This window comes from Bos mutus, chromosome 16, assembly GCF_027580195.1.
Source record: "Bos mutus isolate GX-2022 chromosome 16, NWIPB_WYAK_1.1, whole genome shotgun sequence".
Classification (NCBI taxonomy): domain Eukaryota; kingdom Metazoa; phylum Chordata; class Mammalia; order Artiodactyla; family Bovidae; genus Bos; species Bos mutus.
Genome location: NC_091632.1, coordinates 40,164,804 through 40,184,571, shown reverse-complemented (window position 1 = coordinate 40,184,571; position 19,768 = coordinate 40,164,804). Strand labels below are relative to the sequence as shown.

At 51.0% G+C, this 19,768-nt stretch overlaps 1 protein-coding gene across 1 annotated transcript in view; it reads right to left on the bottom strand.

The window, feature by feature from the left end:
• The window catches only part of LOC102287225 (calmodulin-binding transcription activator 1), a 909,062-nt gene that overhangs the window by 275,125 nt on the left and 614,169 nt on the right, over positions 1–19,768 (bottom strand). Inside the window, exon 4 of the mRNA XM_070385162.1 lies at positions 5,664–5,735. Coding sequence (XP_070241263.1) covers positions 5,664–5,735 — 72 coding nt within the window. The remainder of the gene's footprint in view (positions 1–5,663; positions 5,736–19,768) is intronic.

The following is a 19,768-nucleotide window of genomic DNA, read 5'->3' as shown; positions in this document are numbered from 1 at the left end:
AGCAGCTGCCTTGGGAGTCCCCTCCTCCTGGCAGAAGGGATGCCCTCCTCACAGGCTCCCTGCTCTGGTTCCTTCACAGTTCTGCTATCAGGATGGGGTGGATGGAAATTGACCACGCTGAGGGGGAAAGGCCAACAGGGGGCTCACAATCCAACAAAGGGACTCAGAGCTTCAGTTCGACCCCCTAGGTCTTGCCAGGCAGGTGGGGAAGTGGTTCTCATGGGCATTTTCAGGGACCCTGGGCTCGAGCAAGAATGGGGGCCTCCCCCATCCTGGAAGGCAGTCAGTCCTGTGGTGGGGCTTCCCTTCTTTCCAGCGGTGGGGAGGGCTCGGGGGCCAGGGCAGCCAGCAGTGAGCCCCCTCGGTGAGCTGGCTTCACCCCTATCACCACTGCACTCCTCTGTGATGACTCTGCACCCACTGTTTCTGTGGTGGCTGGGGTGGCAAAGCTCAAGGTCAGACAGGAAGCAGCGAAGTTGGGGATGAAGGCAGGTACCCCCTTCCCTGGCTGCATGACCTGGGACCAGGTGCTCAAAGCTGTCTCTGCTCACAGACTTAGAGAACTGAACTCATGGTTGCTGGGGGTGGGGGGAAGAATGGGGGAAGGGAGTTTGGGATTGACATGTCCACATTGTTATATTTAAAATGGGTAACCAACAAGAACCTACTGTATGGCACAGGGAACTCTGCTGTGTTATGTGGCAGCCTGGATGGGAAGGGAGTTTGGGGGAGAATGGGTACATGCATATGTGTGGCTGAGGTCCTTCGCTGTCCACCTGAAACTATCACAACATTGTTAATTGGCTATACCCCAGTACTTTGGCTACCTGATGTGAAGAGCTGACTCCTGGAAAAGACCCTGATGCTGGGAAAGATTGAGAGCAGAAGGAGAAGGGGGTGACAGAGGATGAGATGGTTGGATGGCATCACTGACTCAATGAACATGAGTGTGAGATGGGGAAGGACAGGGAAGCCTGGTGTGCTTAAATCCAAGGGGTTGCAAAGAGTCAGACATGACTTAGCTACTGGATAACAACAATGCAAAATAAAAAGTTAAAAAAAGCTGTTTTTAGCGCCTCCCAATAAGAAGGGTGACAATGGTACTCCAGGGAGACAGAGATGGGTGCCCTAGAGCTGGTCTCCTGGAAGACAGGAGGCTGGTGGTGGGGGTCAGGTGCACTGCCTGGTGGGAAGTTGGTCTCCAGGGGCCTGGCTGTGTGGTGCCCAATTCCCATGTTTAGCGTTGTCAGGGCAAAGCTAGAACCCCGCTCCTGCTCACAACCCATATTCCTAGAACTGGGAATCCAAATACCTGCCATTCTCAGGGGTCCAGGAGCCCACGGTCCCAAGGTTCCCCCCAAACCCCAGGGTTCTTGTATTTGCCCAGCAGCACCCAGGGTCCTGCAGGCCTTGGTGTGAGCTGCCAACGTGGCCAGGGAGCAGCCCCCGCTGCCTCCGCCCTGGTGAGCTGGTCTCGACAGCCGCACAGCACCGAATGAACGGCGGTGGCAGACACACAGGGACACACCCCCTGCTTCACTTGAGCACGGAAAACATTCATTAAGCGTTTTAGAGGACAAGGGCAAAAAGAAAAACACTCATTAGAAGCAGAAATAGTTTCCAAATGAGCCATACAGAATCTGCTGGCAAGTCTGGCCTGGAGTGGGGGCCTGGCCTCCTGGTGGAGCAGGCAGGGGGAGGAGAGCACAGAAGGGGGCATGTGGGACCCAGGAGGAGGACACAGGAGGAGGCAGGGAGGCCGGAGCCTAAGCACTGGAAGATTCCCAAACAGGAGAGACCACAGTGGCAGAGATGGTGGTTGACGCCCCTTGCTGTCTGGCCCAGCCAGCAGCTGGGGCCACACCTCCGTGGCCCCAGCAAGACTCAAGGCCTGGGCGCCTGCAACGATAGCCATGTTCAAGGCCGCGGGAGGCAGAGCAAGGAGGAACGGGGAAGCCTGATCCTAGCCTGGCTCCATCGCTGACCAGCTGGGTGACCCTGGGTCTCACCTTGATCTCTCTGAGCCTCAGCATCTATCTAGGAAATGCGGTGGCTGAGCTTGGGGCAGCCTATGAGGGCCTCGCCAGCTGGGACACATGGAGCCCTCAGAGGTGCTGGTGATATGAGGAGCGCAGGTGGGGCCAGCCGGGTGCAGGGGCTTCTCTAGGTCCCAGGGCAAACCCCCAAAAGGCCCTGGAGAAGTGGACTGAGCTTGGGTCCTCTGGGGGTCTCGAGATGCTGCCCATGAAGGTGACCATGTGGTGCCCACAGAGCACGGCAATGACCTTACGCGCCCTCCACTCCAGGGGAGGACTCTGGTTCCTGTGTCTGTCGACTCACATCCTCATAAAATATTTATCCGCAATGGAGAGAGAGAGGGGGGTGTCACACCCTCCCTGAAGCCAGGTCACAGGGAAACAGTGCCGCATCGAGTCCTGTCCTTCCCTCACTCCTCCTGCTCCCCGGCCCTCCGCTTCCAGCTGGGGCAGCCACCTCCGTGCAGGCTCTGACATGCTGGCCCTCCCTGGTCCTGGCAGCAGAGCGTGGTAACAGGGGGAACATGCTGGCCCCTCTTGATCTGTGCTGGGCACTTGGGGCAGATGGAGGAGGAAGATGACAGTCTGGCTGGAGAGGAAAACCAGGCCTGTGTGGGTGGGGTCCCCATAGTGCTGAGAGGCCTTGGAATTAGCCATGTCACTTTGAGGCTCTCAGAGGTGGGAGTGAGCTCGCAGAGGCTGCCTGGCAGGAGACGGCCACTCAGGCAGCACGGCAGCTGCTGGATGGGTAGGGCTGCTCCCAAAGGAAACTCTCCTTTATCCAGAAGCCCTCTTTCCCTCCTTCCTTGTCCTCCAAGCCCACTTCTTTTCATGGGGGCCCCCACCCCAGCCAGCCTGCTCGCCTGGGCAGTGGGGCTTGAGGGGCATGGCTGCTCATTGCTCCCTTGGCCAGCAGCATGTCACAGGTCCCCTAAGAGACCCACTGACTTCTTTGTTGCCGTGTTGGCACCAAGCTCCTCCTTTCTCAGCTCTCATCCCGTCAGTGCCCTGACACCTTCACTCCCACCCAAGCCTTTTTCTTGGTAATTGGTGTCAGAGGCAAACTTGGGCCGATTTCCATCTGAGCCAGTGTCTCATGGCTTCTTTCCTATTTAATAGCAGAGAAATTAAACCTGGCCACGCATCATTATCCTGGTGGTGTAATTAGCATCAGAACAACTGCCCTGAGCTGGGCAACTGCCACACTCGCTCTGGGGCTTCACGCAGGTGCGGCACTGTGCCTATTGCTTTGGTTTTTGCTCCTTAACCTCCTCCCACCTGGGACAGACCGGGCACAGGAGCCCCTTACCACATCCATGTACATCCTCACTTTGTCACCTGCTCACAGAAACAAGAACGATGTTTGAGGACACAGAGGAGAAGGTGAAGAGACAATCCCCCAGGGACCAGGAGAGAAAGGCTCAGATCAGCCCTGGAGAAACCAGATCATGTGATCCTGGCCTTTGGGGAGACTCGGGTTCCCCGGAAGAAGCTGAAAGGTAGCAAAGCCCAGAGGCATGTGGGTAACCCCAGGTACATTACCAGCACACAGTGGCCAGGACCAGAGTGCCAGGGAGGGGAGGGCTGAGACAGAGGAGCAGGATCCCTCCTACTTCTTTCGTGGCCCCATGAGAAAGGCGAGGGCAGACCAGTCTAACAGTGAGCCCACTCCAGGGGCCTGAGTGACTAGAATCCGATTTGGGAAGCAATTGGCTCAGACTTCACGGCTGCCTGGAGATGTCTGAGATCACGGAAGGAGAGGGAAGGAGATCCACCAAAATTTAAAAGCCATCAAAGCCTGAGGGAATGGAGACAGAGGTGCAAGAGAAGGGGCTGGAGGAGAGGGAGCAGCCTGGGAGAGCAGACAGCTGGGGCTGCCAGATGGACTGGCTGGTAGGAAGTTGGCTCCAGGGATGCTGCGCTAATAGGAGGTCAGTGGTCAGGCCAGACAGAGGAAAGAGGTACTCTGATGGGGCCTGAAAGTGGAAAACACCAACACGGGACCTGGGGCATTGGAGACCCAGGAATGAGATCACAAGGCTGCTTGGGATGAGAGTGATTCTCTGGCAACCATAGTGCAACCCTGGGGACAAAACACATTTCAACTCCACCAGATCTCTGCTCTCAAGGAGGAACCCCCACCCCACCCCTGAAGCTGCATAGAAGACCCTTTGCAAGATGGAGAAATGCCTTGGGTCCATTCTTAGTTACAAGACCTGGAAAGGCTCACCCCACATTGAAGGTCCCTTTCACAAGGACAGAGGGCTGAGCAATTAGAGAGGCAGGTGTTACTATGCCAACCTCCAAGGGGGACAGACCCCGGGAAGCTGACCCTGGTCAAGGTGTCGAGGAAGTTGTGTCTGCAAATTAGCACCTCCTTCCTTGGACAGCCTCAGGTGCTACCCATTAATGAACGTATTGAACCACAGACAGTTATTTCTGGGGACTAAAGAGAACAGAAGTGTTTGAAGGCAAGGGGCTTGATTTGTGGAAGTAAGGCAGATCTGATGGGCAGAGGCTGGGTCTAGGTGTGGACGCTGAGGCTGCTCTGTGCCTAGAAGACATCTTCCAGGCTGCCTTCCCTGGAACTAGCTGCCCTTCTGCACTCCATGGCGTGTGCAACTCTCTTGTCTCAGAACATGTGCCATGAGCAGTGGGGGGCTTGCTTTCCCATCTGCTGGACCCCTTCCAAGTGCATCCTCCAGGTCGAGGAGATCCCCACACCGCTGGGACCCAGACTAACTTGAACCAAAGTGGATACAGAAAGTAAGACCTATGGAGGGAAAGGCCAGAGGCAGCAATTCCTGGGCAGAGGCAGTAGCAAGAAGTTGCAGTGATGCAGACAAGGCCCCCCAAGGAATGGGTTCTACAGAGAGCAGCTGAAAATCACAGGACAGGGTTTGGAAAGGACCCAGGTTCAGGCTGACTGGGTGGATCCCTCAAACCCTCCCACTCACACAGCAACACCTTCTACTAGGCAAGATCATCAACACAATCAATTGGCCAGAGGCTGGGTGGCCTCAGGGCTGTGCATCAGCACCATGGACAGAGGATCCAGGAGCCAGGCTTCGATTGGAGCTTCCGGATGGCTCCTCCACTCCCCTCTCCACATTGCTCCACAGCAGACATCACAGATCGATTACAGAGCCCCTTCCCTGAGAGCCAGGGGCTCCTGCTCTGCCAACAACTGTCCCAATCAATCCGACAGCCAAAGGTGTGACTCTGGAAGCCAATTTTACACATGTGCCGACGACAATGAACCCACGTGAGAAAACAAACATGTGATTTTCAGCCAAAAGGCTTTTCTCAGTCAGGGGCACAGTGCCCAGCCTTCCCTGTCCTCATTTGAAGGAAACTGAGGTACCCTGGAAGCACCTGGCGGGACTTTATCCTCACGAGGCAGGCAAGGACTCTCCCCGCCAGTTTCTCCTTTTCCTGGTACCTGACATTGCACTGGGCCAATTGCACAGCTGGCCTCAGTGCCACATGTCAACATCCCAAAGGAAAGCTGACCAGGGCGCCTGGGCCCGAGGCCGCCGCACACAGGAGCCCCGCCCGACTCAGCCCCCTCCGCAGACCCTTCCCCAGTACCAGAGACGGAAGAAGAATCCAGTCCCAGCCACCTACCTGAAGGAGCCAGTAGCACCTCCGGTGGAAGGTGGGGATGATGGAGGAATGGACATAGCAGCCGTACAAGCACTAGGGAGAGAGGAAAAACGAGAATTCAGTTGGAAAGAGGGAAAGGAGGAACAGAGAACAGAGAAGGAGCAAGAAAGGGCCACGCACACTGCCACCACCCCAGGGAGACCGAGGGGTGGGTGCCTCCAAGTCTGGCTCTACGACCAAGGCTAAGGTCTGGGGTACACCTAAGAAGCATAGTTGGGACACCCCAGTGGGCAAACAAGGATGGACAGCTGGGGTGCTCACCCTTGTGGGGCCATGGGGACACGTGAGAACCCAGACAAGGCAGGGGCCAGGAGAATGCGCATAGGTGTACATTATGCCCATCACTTTAGGGCAGTTACCCTGGGAGTTACCCTGGTGCTCATGCAGAGTCTGGGTTAAGACCCTTTGGTGTTCGGGGAGGGACTGAACAGACACACATTCCAGACCTTTCCTGGCCAAGGAGAGTCCTCCCTGGAGGCCCTGGCTGGGAGGAACTTGAAGGCTGGGGGGCTGGGGAGAGGCAGCATTCCCTCAGACTAACCTCTAGAGCCTGAGACCTCTTGCGTACAGCCCCCACTTTCTGGTTTTTATTTAGTTTTCTATTCATACTTGTGCTTGTTACAAGTATCAACCTGCATCTTTTGCAGATGGATCTGGTTTGAGAAAACAGTTTGAGCCAGGATGGAGAAGGTGGGTGAGGATTCAAGTTCAGGGACAGCAAAGAGAGGGGACATGAGGAGGGACAGCTCTCATGGGGCTTGTCTCTCAGACCCAGGTGAGCTGACCGGGACTGAAGGAGGGACACAAGTCAGGGCAGCACATTATGTCCTGGGCGCTGTGGGGGCCTGCCTGTCAGTAGGGGTGAGAAAAAAGGAGCTAATGAGAACAGTCAGATCCCTCCTGAAATTGAACTCTCAGAGTCTGAGTGGGAGGAAATTGTTCTTCTCTTTTGGAGCCTCCAATTCCAAATTAGAATGAACTTCTTCTATTTTCTTTGGAGTTCCCCTAGCTTCCCATAGCACAGGTTCCAGAAGGGGCAGAAAGAGAAGGCAGGCCACAGAGCCTCAGAGGACGGAGGACAGGAAGGTGTTCCCCTCCCCTCTCACCGAAGTCCCCCAACACCCACACCAACTCTGCAGAGAGTGATGGCCAGCAGCTCTGCGTTTACAGCTTTCATCAGTTATTTTTCACACCCTCAAAAAGACCAAGTGCAATTTGGTTCAACTACGAGTCCATTTGAGCCCTGCCTGTCTGATTAGCAGAGCTGAAAGAGAAATCATTTTGGACTATGGGACTCTGGCTGCAAGAAAATCAGATTTCCAATATGTTAGAACTTTTACAGATTGCTGTCAGCTGGGACTTAAGCCCTGTACAAACCAAACAAACAAAGCGGAAATTAATTTAAACGATTCCCTTGCAATTCTTGCCCACAAAATGTGTATTTATTATTAAGAAGGCAATATTCTTTTCTGACTTTTCTGGTTTTCAATAAACTGTGTTTCTTTCTTAAAAAAAAAAAACACAACAGAACAAAACTATTTTTTTGATAGCTCATTCCTTCCTGCCAAAGGAGCCTCATGTCTGGACAGTTCCTATGAGCGTTTGGTTGCTGTGGAGGAGCAAGCCACCTGCAACTTACATCAGCCCCTTCATTTGGGTGCTGCGTGTCCTTGTGGGCAGTTTCATTGCTTTCAGTCAGGCCATGAGCCGGATGGAGGGAGACATAAACTGTTGGGAGAAGTCTCTCCCTCTCTTTGAAATGAAAGCCTCTTTTTGCACTCTTCATCCTCTCGAGAGTTTGCAACGACTGCCCCTCTTCACCTGTCTCTTTCTCTTTCCACCGCTTTTCTTTGAACTTGAAAAGAACATGGCCATTTGCAGCACCATCTGCCCCTCCATTAACTGCATTCTGTCTGGGTTGGTCTGCAGCATCCTTGCACCAAGTGCTAGGTAATTACCGAGAGTTTACCAAACACCTACTGTGTTTCCCTCTAAGGAGACCACGGCCCCTCTCCCCAGACATCCCAGCACCCTCCTCTTGGGCACTCTCCCCTATCCTGAACCATCCAGAACCATCCAATAAACAGAGTGGTGTTAAAAAGAAAAATTGCCGTTTCTACATCAAGGCTCATGCATTTTAATCAGAGGAACCCTTGGGGCCTCACTCAGAACCTAGCTAGTCTATTTTTAGATGTTACTCCAACCACCCTGGTGATCTGATGTCTCTGGTCTCCACAGATGAGATGCACGATCTTAGAAAGGTGGGAGAGAGGCACCCTGGACAAGAGCAGCTGCGTCAAATGGCATCGAGGGAGGAAGCTCCCCAGGGAGCCCCAAGGACTCAAGAAGCCTGAAGGCATCAGACAGTCCTGCCGGACAGTGTTTCCCTGCCTAGCACACCAGTCAGTCCATAGCTGACTTATCTATCTGTACCTCCTGGAAGGGAGCTCCTGGCAGGCAGGACCTTTCAATGAAGGTGGCCCCAAATTCCCCCAAACAGTACCCTCAGAACACTGGTCTCAACAGCCTGGTGCAGGGCAAGACCCAGAGACAATACATGTTTAATTTCTGCTTGTGAGGACTTCCCTGGCAGTCCAGTGGTTAAGACTCTGAGTTCACAATGCAGGGGGGCCCGGGTTCGACCCCTGGTCAGAGAACTAGATTCTGCATGCCACACCTGCAAGATCTCACACGTTGCAACGAAGGCTTGGTGCACCCAAATAAATACTATTTAAAAAGGGAGGGGGGCTAAGCTTCAGTTTCAAGGAAAACTGACAAGTGTTGGATAGCTGTCTGGAGGGAGGCTTCCAGTGCCTGGTCTTAGTGAACTAGGGCCAGTAGGGATGGATTTCAGAGCAAGGCATCCTGCTCATGGGGGGAGACCTGCCGTCCGCCTTCTGGGAGGGCTCTCCTCCAGCCCGGCTGCAAAGTGGGCACCTTCCTCTCTCTGTCTCCTGGGAAGCTGTGAGGGCTGATTTCACATTTCTACTGGAGATTCTGAGGAGCTCGTAAGACCCCCAAGAGAAGACACACAGAAAGCGGAAGGTTGCCGAGCTCTGGATCTGGGCTGGCAGTAGGAATCTCCATGTCCTCAGCATAGGAATGGTGTGGAATGCCCAGGAGTGGGGTCCATCCACTCAGGCTGGTTTCAGGAGCACAGAGCCATGCCTGCTGGCTCAGGTAGGTGGAGCAGACAAGACTTGAATTCACAGATTCTCTGACCAGTGGGTATGTGCCATGCCAGGCCACCTCACTGCGTGCCTATATACCTCACAACTCCAAACCACCCACGGCCCCATCCTGGTCCAGGCTCCCTGGCCAGTTCTCATGGTCACCATCATCTTCACGCTGCAGCCTTCCTGCCCGTTTTCAGTCCGCATGACAGAGTTATCCTCGAGCCAATCATGGATTAATTGCACACAGCATATCAAATCCATTCCTCTAACCACTAATCAAAAAAGCCATCGCGTTTTTCTGTAGTCATCTGTGTAGTACCAGCTTCTGGTGCTTTTTGATCAGGCTCTGGGCGTCCCCTGGGGGTGGTCCCTGGGTTGAGGTTTGCATCTGGGGGCTGTGACATGATGGAGGCGGGGAGTTCCATCTGGGGCTGGCGGGTGCTGCTGAGTGTGCGTGTCTATGTGTGTGTGTATGTGTGAGCGCAAGGGATGGGTGCACCCGCGTGTGGGGTGTTTCCAGGAAAGGACACACTGGGCCCCTTGTTTATGTGCATCACATAAAACAAGGAAAGAACAAGAGAAAACAACTAGCTATTTATAGGAAATGCAGGCGAACATCGCCCTTTAGATGAAAGTAACGCTCAAATTAGTTATAGTCGAAAAATTAAGGTATGACAGCTTCCCTTTCAAATGACAGTTGAGCAAGGAAGAGTTTTTTTCTTAAATATTCAAAATTGCTTGTGTGACACTATAGGCTGTTTTTTCTTTTTTTTTCTTAAATAAAGAAGAAAGATACAATTACAGGGGAAACCAATAGCAGACAAGAACTCCCTTCACTTCGAAATATATGTTTTGGAAAGTGATGTTTCTGAAGGCAATGTCATCCTCAAATCTCCTCAAAGGGATTTTTTTCCCTAACAGATTCAGCTGCCAGGGGTCCCCCAGGTGCCAGACGGTCCATCAGGGCTCGATAATCCAGTGGCCCCAGTGGACCAAGAAGGGAATGTCTCAGGTGGTGAGATGTTTATTGGTGGGCATGGAGACTGGAGGATGGGCCCCCTTCCCGTCCAGCTGTCAAAGGCTGCTTCTCCGTCTCTGTCTCCAACTGTTTCTCTCCAACAGGAGCTCAGCCCCTCCCACCCCCCATGGTTTCTGCCACTCTTGGCTTCTGCTCTAGAAAACGGTTGACTCGCTGTTAGCAAGCCGACCCAGTGCTTCCCACTTCCACATGTTCACTTGTACTATCCCACACCCCAGGGTGGGCTCCATCCTCTCCTGTGCGAACTCTACCCTCCTGAGTCGATCTCAGATCCTCCCTCCTCCACAGAGACTCTCCTGATGCAGTCAGTGGCAGGAATCCCTGGAAATGACCCCTCTGGAGGCAGGGGGCAGCATGGGATGTGGGCTGTGCCTCAGGGTATTAGACATCCCCTCTGCCATCCAATGTTCCCATCAGCAGCTCCCCTATCACAGGGATTGGCAGACTTTCTGCAAAGGGCCAGAAGTAGATATCCTCAGCCTTGTGAGTCAGGTGGTCTCCGCTATTGCTGCTCAGCTATATTCTGGAGGGGGCAAAAGCAGTTTAGACGACAGGTAATGAATGTGTCCCCAAACTTTATTTATGGACACTGGAATTTGAATTTTGCATAATTTTCACCTGTCATGAATATCATTCTTCTTTGGATTTTTTCCTAACCATTAAAAAAAAAATGTAAAGAGCACTCTTTAACATCAGAGTAATCCAACTCTATGCCCCAACCACTGATGCCAAAAAAGCTAAAGTTGACCAATTCTATGAAGACCTACAAGACCTTCTAGAATTAACACCAAAAAAGATGTCCTCTTCATTATAGGGGATTGGGATGCAAAAGTAGGAAGTCAAGAGATACCTGGAATAATGGGCAAATTTGGCCTTGGAGTACAAAATGAAGCAGTGCAAAGGCTAACAGAATTTTGTCAAGAGAATGCATTGGTCATAGCAAACACCCTTTCCAACAACCCAAGAGACGACTCTACACATGGGCATCACCAGATGATCAATACTGAAATCAAATTGATTATGTTTTTTTGCAGCTGAAGATGGAGCTCTATACAGTCAGCAAAAACAAGACCTGGAGCTAACTGTGCCTCAGATCATCAGCTCGGTATTGCAAAATTCAGGCTTATATTGAAGAAAGTAGGGAAAACTACTAGGCCATTCAGGTGTGACCTAAATAAAATCCCTATGATTATACAGTGGAGATGATGAGCAGATTCAAGGGATTAGACCTGGTAGAGTGCCTAAATATCTATGGATGCAATCTATCTATTGTACAGGAGGCAGTGACCAAAACCATACCAAAGAAAAAGAAATGCAAGAAGGCAAAGTGGTTGTTTGGGGAGGTTCTACAAATAGCTGAGGAAAGAAGATACGTGAAAGACAAGGGAGAAAGGAAAAGATAAACTCAACTGAATGCAGAGTTCCAGAGAATAGTAAGGAGAGATAAGAAGCCTGCTTAAATGAACGATGCAAAGAAATAGAGGAAAACAATAGAACTGAAAAGATATGAGATGTCTTCAAGAAAACTAGAGATATCAAAACTAGAGATATCCCATTCATGCAAAGATGGGCATGATAAATGACAGAAACAGTAAGGACCTAACAGAAGCAGAAGAGATTAAGAAGAGATGGCAAGAATACACAGAAGAAACACACACAAAAAAGGTCTTAATGACCCAGATAACCATGATGGAAACCTAAAAAAGGTCAATTTTCATTTCAATCCCAAAGAAAGGCAATGTCAAAGGATGTTCCAGCTACTGTACAATTGCACTCATTTCACATGCTAGCAAGGTTATGCTCAAAATCCTCCAAGATAGGCTTCAGCAGTATGGGAACTGAGAACTTCCAGATCTACAAGCTGGATTTCAAAGAGGCAGAGGAACCAGAGATCAACTTGCAAACATTTATTGGATCATGGAGACAACAGGAAAATACCAGAAAAACCTCTACTTCTGCTTCATTGACTATGCTAAAGCCTTTGACTGTGTGGATCACAACAAACTGTGGAAAATTCTTAAAGAGATGGGAGTACAGATCACTTTACTTGTCTCCTGAGAAACCTGTATATGGGTCAAGAAGCAAGAATTAGAATTGGACATGGAACAATGGACTGGTTCAAAACTGGGAAAGGAGTACAACAAGGCTGTATATTGTCACCTCTGTTATTTAATTTATGCAGAGTACATCATGCAAAATGCCAGGCTGGATGAATTATAAGCTGGAATCAAGACTGCCAGGAGAAACATCAACAATCTCAGATATGCAGACGATACTACTCTACTGGCTGAAAGTGAAGAGGAACTCTTGATGAGGGTGAGAGAGTGAAGAAGCTGGCTTGAAACTCAACATTCAAAAAACTAAGATCATGGTATCCAGTCCTATCAATTCATGGCAAGTAGAATGGAAAAAGTGCACCAGTGACAGATTTTCTTTTCTTGTGCTCCAAAATGACTGCAGCCATGAAATTAAAAGACATTTGCTCCTCGGAAGGAAAGCTATGACAAACCTAGGCCGTGTGTTAGAAAGAAGAGACATCATTTTACCAACGAGGATCCAAATAGTCAAAGCTATGACTTTTCTAGTAGTCACATATGGATGTGAGTTGGACCATAAAGAAGGCTGAGCACTGAAGAATTGATGCTTTCAAACTATGGCACAGGAGAAGACTCTTGAGAGTCCCTTGGACTGCAAGAATATCAAACCAGTCCATCCTAAAGGAAATCAGTCCTGAATATTCATTGGAAGGACTGTTGCTGAAGCTGAAGCTCCAATACTTGGGCCACCTGAACTGAAGAACTGACTCATTGGAAAAGACCCTGATGCTGGGAAAGATTGAAGGCAGGAGGAGAAGGGGACGACAGAGGATGAGATGGTTGGATGGCATCACCAACTCAATGGACATGAGTTTGAGCAGGCTCTGGGTGTTGGTGATGGACAGGGAAGCCTGGAGTGCTGCAGTCCCTGCAGTCGCAGAGTCGGACATGACTTAGCAACTGAACAACAACAACTGAGTATATCACACTCCCCAGCATCGTCCGCAGGAAGCTCAGAGGACCTGATTGTTTTTCAAACTGGACTCAGTTGTAGAAGTGTGTTTTGGGGGCCAGAGTGAGACATGCATCACCTAAGTGTGAGATCAACAGACACTCAGGCACCGTGCTTGGCATGGAGGATGTCCTGGCATGTAACAGGTGTTCAGTGAGAACAAGGCTTCCTCTCCTGGTCAAGCGTCTTCATTTTAAGAACTAAGCAGAATTCAATGAAATAAAGTAAGGGCAGCTGAAAGCAGCCAGAGCAGGACTGGAGAGGTGAAGCTGCTTTTCATCCCCATGGCCTTGATCACCTACAAAATTTCTTCTCTGGGCAAGACCTTTGCATTCTGCTCTTTGGGGGCCCCTCCCACAGGAGGCAGGGAACCCCCAAAGCCAAAGCCTGCTGTCGACCTCTTCCTCTGGGGAAACTCGAGCCCAGAATCTTATTCTGTGGACCATGGGAATGCACATCCCTAGCATCGAGAGACAGGTCTTTCTAGAGGAGGGCATCACAGTTAGGCGAATTTGTTCAAATTCAAATTACGTAGAATGAAATAAACTAGAAACTAGAAATTCCAGTTCCTTGGCACTAGGCTCATTTCAAGTGCTCACAGGAGTCAGTGGCTCCCCATTGTCACAGAAAGTTCTACTGGACCCTGAGGTTCCAGAGAACATGAGCAGGGGCCCAGTTCAGAGATGCTCAGTGGGGCCCCCTGGAACCGGGGATCCCTGGACCCAAGATTTGGAGAAGCTATGGCCTGGGGGAAGAAGTGGAGGCTGGGGTGTTGGGGGCAGCTCCACTTTGGGGGGCTGGAATGTTTGATGGTTGGTGCTCACAGTGAGTGAACCCCTGAGTCCCTGTGTTCAACGCAGAAAAGCTCACTCCCCAGTTTCTCCCCCTGCCTCCCGTCTCCCCACCAAAGCCTCCTTTAACATAGAGATAATACCTACTGTGTCCCCAGACTAGGGTGTTTACAGCTAATCTCCATCTCTAATCGTCTTTATGGGGCTTCCCAGGTGGCTCAGCTGTAAAGAATCCACCTGCCAATGCATGAGATGCATGTTTGAAAACCCTGGTTAGGAAGATCCCCTGGAGAAGGGAATGGCTACCCACTTCAGTATTCTTGCCTGGGAAATTCCATGGACAGATGAGGCTGGTGGGCTACAGCGCATGAGGTCACAGAAGAGTCAGACACAACTAAGCGACTAAAGGACAACAATCCTCCCTATGAGGGTCCCCCTGCCACCTCCTCTGCAAACAGTTCTGCACTAGGCCAGGCCACCAGCAGGGGTGGGAGAGAGAGCTGGGTTAGGCTCGTGGCCCACGTGCCTCCTCAGTGGCCTGGTCTCAGGTCTCAGGTCCCCCAGTGGCTTTGCCTGTCTCTCCCTGGGGAGACGAATATCTCCACAAGGGAATGAGAGTACAGATTTTAAGTGCCTGGTTTCTCTCACACTTGAATCTGACGCACACATGACAAAGATGAAGAGATTTAAGAGGCATCATGGTAAAGGGGCTTCCCAGGTGACTCAGTAGGTAAAGAATCTACCTGCCAATTCAGGAGATGCAGAAGACATGGGTTTGATCCCTGGAAGGGGAAGATCCCCTGGAGGAGGGCATGGCAACCCACTCCGGTATTCTTGCCAGGAGAATCCCATGGAGAGAGGAGCCTGTCAGGCTACAGTCTGTGGGGTCTCAAAGAGTCAGACACGAGCGAAGTGACTGAGCATGCACACATGATGTAAAGGTGGCAGAAGAAAAAGAGATAATAGAAGGGAAGGGAAAATCCACCGAGATGAAGATTTCATCCTGCTCTGAAGCAATGACAGGGCACAGCCATTCATCCAGAATATTCCAGGCAGGGCAGATGAATTTTCCAGTTCCAGTGTCTGATATGGTAATGGCCACACTCGAAAGTCGCCTGGGTTGGGCTGGGCCTTGGCTCCCATGTAATAGGAGGGCGTGTAAACCACACTCCATATTGTCTACTCTGTGCCTGGCCTGCACCCTTGCCTCCAGGACCTTCAGTCTTGTGGTTGAGAGAGAGGATTTGGTTTGTATTAATCTAAGATTAGACTAAATGATTGAATTCGCAGGCTGCCTGCAAAAGCACAGGGCCTCAGAACTTGTTAAATAGCGAATTGCTTTAAAATTAGTTTGAACTAAATGGATTGCAGTCTGATTCAGCCTCCAGGGTTGGGTGACAGGAGAGACCTGGAATATTAGATCATCATTGACTGGGCCTCCAGCCTCTCCTAAGATGATCTCTGACGGCACCTCCCAGAACCCAAACCCCTGTGTGCAGATGTGCAAATGGGGTCTCAGGGATGTCAACACCTTGTCCAGGGTCACAGGCTGTGTCCTTGGAGCTGGGGGGATTGAGGGGCAGACAGAAACTGATGTGGGGACAACAAACTGCCACCCCGCCCAGATGGGCAGCGTGCAGGGGAGAATAGGGTAGTGCCTGGCAGGCCCAGCACATGTGTGACCTCACCCCATTGTCCTGCAGGAAGTGCCTGTGGGCCCCTAGTCCCTGGAGACAGGAGAGATACCCCCCCCACCCTCCCCCAGGCACCTGAACTGGCGGAGCTCAGAGGAAGGGCACGTAGGATCGGGGGGTGGCACCTTGGGCGAGAAGAAAGCACCACGGAGACCCTCCAGGTGGGGGCTCTGTTGCGGGGGAGGACAGGTGGGCTGTAGCCTGGGGGGAAGGACGGAGGCAGTGCCTCCCACCCCGACTTCAGGCTTCACGGCCCCTGGGTCTGGGTGGGGAATGGTGAGAAACAGGCAGTGGGTCTTGGAGAAAGGTGCTCAGTTTTCACTCTGGAAAGTTCTAGGTCATCTTCACAGCACAGGCCCTTTCAGTAGCTATAAATGAACCTGAAGAGGAAGTGAGGGGCAGGGATAAGGGATGAGGGGATGCTGTGTGTTCCGGGAAGTCCCCTCACCGCTGGCCTTTTCCAGGGACTGGAGAGGAGACAGTCCTGACCTGGGGCCACTGCACAGCATCAAACCCACCTGCCTCCGCTCACCTGGGCCACCTTCCCACGGGGGAGGCTGAGCATTTGCGGGAGGAACCCATCTAAATTGAGCCACTGCAGCCTAACCACGACATGAATGAGGAGGGTGATAAAAATTAAATGAATTTTTAGATAAAAAGGCATAAAAATCATGTTTAAAGATATAAATAAAATCCCTTGGAGCCTCAGCTTTATTGTTTTTGGGGGTTTCCAGGATTAATAAATTAGCGGGCATAAAATGGAATAATGGCTAAAAATTGATAATAAGGTAAATTTGGATTTAGGGAAGGACTTGATCTGAGTCATGAATCTCCAGCTGGAGACCAGGGCAGGTGGGAGGGGGCCGTGGGCTTAACCCTCTGTGGTCTCTACCAGCGTCTGTTCCCATACGTGACCCCAAGGGTAGAGCCTCTGCTGGGGTCTGTCCAGGTATTTGGCCACTCTAACCTGCCCCCTTTCCCATCTCCTGGGGACTCTGAGCTGGGTCTGTGATCTCCTCTCCTTCTCCCTGTCCCCAGCATTTGTCAAACTGCTCTGGGAAATCACGTCACCCAGGCATTTCTGTGTCTCAGAAGTCCCTTCTGGCACCTGGTTCCCAGGACCCCCACGAGGGTGTTCATTCACCTCTTTTCCCACTGGGTGCGCCGGGCAGCACCCCACACTCTGCCAGCAGCAGTAGGAATGCCTGTCTGTCTCTTTCTCCCTCTCCTCCTCTCTCTCTCTCCCTCTCTCTCTCCATACTCTGATCTGGTTACCTTCCCACTTTGAAGTTCCTGTTCTTTTAGCCTGTTTCACTGTGTCTGGGCTGTTTTTATCCCAAATACTTCCTAAGAGTACTGGGCATAAATAATAAATAAATAAAGTGAAATTTCCTCTCTCTCATCAAAGTGCATTGCTGAGACCTGTTTCTTGGAGCCCAGCCAGGTGGCTGGAACGGATCCGGAACGTGGTTTGCACTGATCGCGGCCTCCTTCCCCAGCTCTGTCCCTCCATTCCCTCCCCGCTGCTTTCCACCAGTGGTTTCAGAGCCCCCGCATTGCCCACGGGCCCCCACCTGCACCGAGTGGAGACTCTGATGAGGAAAATGAACGCCTACGAGGAATTCTCGGTCTGGCTGGTGTTCCCCTTGCCCACCGATCTGTTTAGGCGGACACATCATAACTGGATCTTGCCGGTTTTAGACTATGTGGTGACTAATTAGAGGGGAGGGTCACTGAGCCTCTGTAGGGGGCTGGGGGCTGCATCCATGGTGCTGGAAGTTTTCCGTGTGCATTCCTGGATAGCTGTCCTTGCCCTTCTCTTCTTGCGTGCTTTGGTCCCCTGTTTTCAGAAGGGAGGACACCGGGAGCCCACCCCATAGCCCCCAGAAGACATTCAGATGTTAAGAGCTGTCCAAAACTCGAACGGCCCTCTGACGACTGCCCTGCTCAGCACACACAGGGCTGGCACTTTGGCTGTAATTACCGCTTCGCTCTGGAGCCCGCTAGAACTCAGCTCCCAGCGCCGCCCCATCCAGGCACCCGTGACACCATCCTGGTACCCAGGGCTCCCTTGAACACACGCAGCCGCTCGCAGCCAGGGAGTCCAGGCAAGGAATTCTTGTGTAAAGCGGCCGATGGGGTTTTGTTTATTACGAAGCTGGAGGAAAACGCCAGGACTCTGTCTGGCTATGTTAATGCAAGGCTGGGCTCCCTGCCAAGACATTAAGTGGAATCGAATTCCTGAAACCAGCTTTAATCAGCAGATTTTTAAGGTTAGAATTACTCTCTCCTCTCAAAGCCTTGCCAAGGTTAATTCGGGCCTGAGAATGCAGAATTAATGGGCTGGACAGAGGGAATTGGCCCTTTCCCATTTTTTTCTCAAGTTCACAAAACATTCCTACAAAAGAGAGAGGGCAGTGGGGCAGTGCCCAGCTGTGCGAGGAGCTCCCAGCATCAGGAGATGGATCAGGGGCAGTGTCAGAAACGCTCACAAATCAGAATCACACCAAAGGCTGAATCTGGCCAAAGAGAGACCCCAGGATAGGCAGGGAGTTGGGCCCATAGGAAGCTGAGGGACCCACCGAGCAAGGCGAGCTCAACCACACCCTGGACCCTGGAAACAAGTGTGCTGAGGACATCTATGGACCTAACAGAAGCAGAAGACATTAAGAAAAGGTGGCAACAATACACAGAAGAACTGTACAAAAAAGATCTTCATGACCCAGATAACCATGATGGTGTGATCACTCACCTAGAGCCAGATATCCTGGAATGCGAAGTCAAGTGGGCCTTAGGAAGCATCACTACAAACAAAGCGAGTGAGGTGATGGAATTCCAGCTAGGCTATTTCAAATCCTGAAAGATGATGCTGTGAAAGTGCTGCACTCAATATGCCAGCAAATTTGGAAAACTCAGCAGTGGCCACATAACTGGAAAAGGTCAGTTTTCATTCCAATGCCAGAGAAAGGCAATGCCAAAGAATGCTCAAACTACCTCACAATTGCACTCATCTCACATGCTAGCAAAGTGATGCTCAAAATTCTCCAAGTGAGGCTTCAATAGTACATAAACTGAGAACTTCCATATGTTCCAGCTGGATTTAGAAAAGGCAGAGGAACCAGAGATCAAATTGCCAACATCTGTTGGATCATCGAAAAAGCAAGAGAGTTCCAGAAAAACATCTACTTCTGTTTCATTGACTACACTAAAGCCTTTGACTGTGTGGATCACAACAAACTGGAAAACTCTTGAAGAGATGGGAATATCAGACCATCTTACCTGCCTCCTGAGATATCTGTATGCAGGTCAAGGAGCAACATTTAGAACCAGACATGGAACAATGGACTGGTTCCAAATTGGGAAAGGAGTACGTCAAGGCTGTATATTGTCACCCTGCTTATTTAACTTATATGCAGAGTACATCGTGAGAAATGCTGGGCTAGATGAAGCATAAGCTGGAATCAAGATTGCCGGGAGAAATACCAATAACCTCAGATATGCAGGTGACACCACCCTTATGGCAGAAAGTGAAGAGGAACTAAAGAGCCTCTTGATAAAAGTGAAAGAGGAGCGTGAAAAAGCTGACTTAAAACTCAACATTCAAAAAACTAAGATCTTGGCATCCGATCCCATCACTTCATGGCAAATAGATGGGGAAGCAATGGAAACAGTGAGAGACTTTATTTTCTTGGGCTCCAAAATCACTGCAGATGGTGACTGCAGCCATGAAATTAAAAGACACTTGCTCCTTGGAAGAAAAGCTATGATGAACCTAGACAGCATATTAAAGAGCAGAGACATTAGTTTGCCGACAAACGTCCATCTAGTCAAAGCTATGGTTTTTCCAGTAGTCATGTATGGATGTAAGAGTTGGACCATAAAGAAAGCTAAGTGCTGAAGAATTGATGCTTTTGAACTGTGGCATAGGAGAAAATTCCTGAGAGTCCCTTGGACTGCAAGGAGATCAAACCAGTCAATCCTAAAGGAAATCAGTCCTGAATATTCATTGAAAGGACTGATGCTGAAGCTGAAGCTCCAATACTGACCAAACTGAAGATGCTCTCAGTGGCTCCCGGAGCCCCTGCCCTAGTGGCATTCATTGATGTTCAGTCACTATGTCCTGTCTGACTCTTTGCAACCCCATGGACTGCAGCACACCAGGCTCCTCTGCCCTCCACTATCTTCTGGAGTTTGCTCAAATTCATGTCCATTGACTTGGTGATGCTATCTGACCATCTCATCCTCTGTCACCCTCTTCTCCTTTTGCCTTCAATCTTTCCCAGCATCAGGGTCTGGAGAAGGAAATGGTAACCTACTC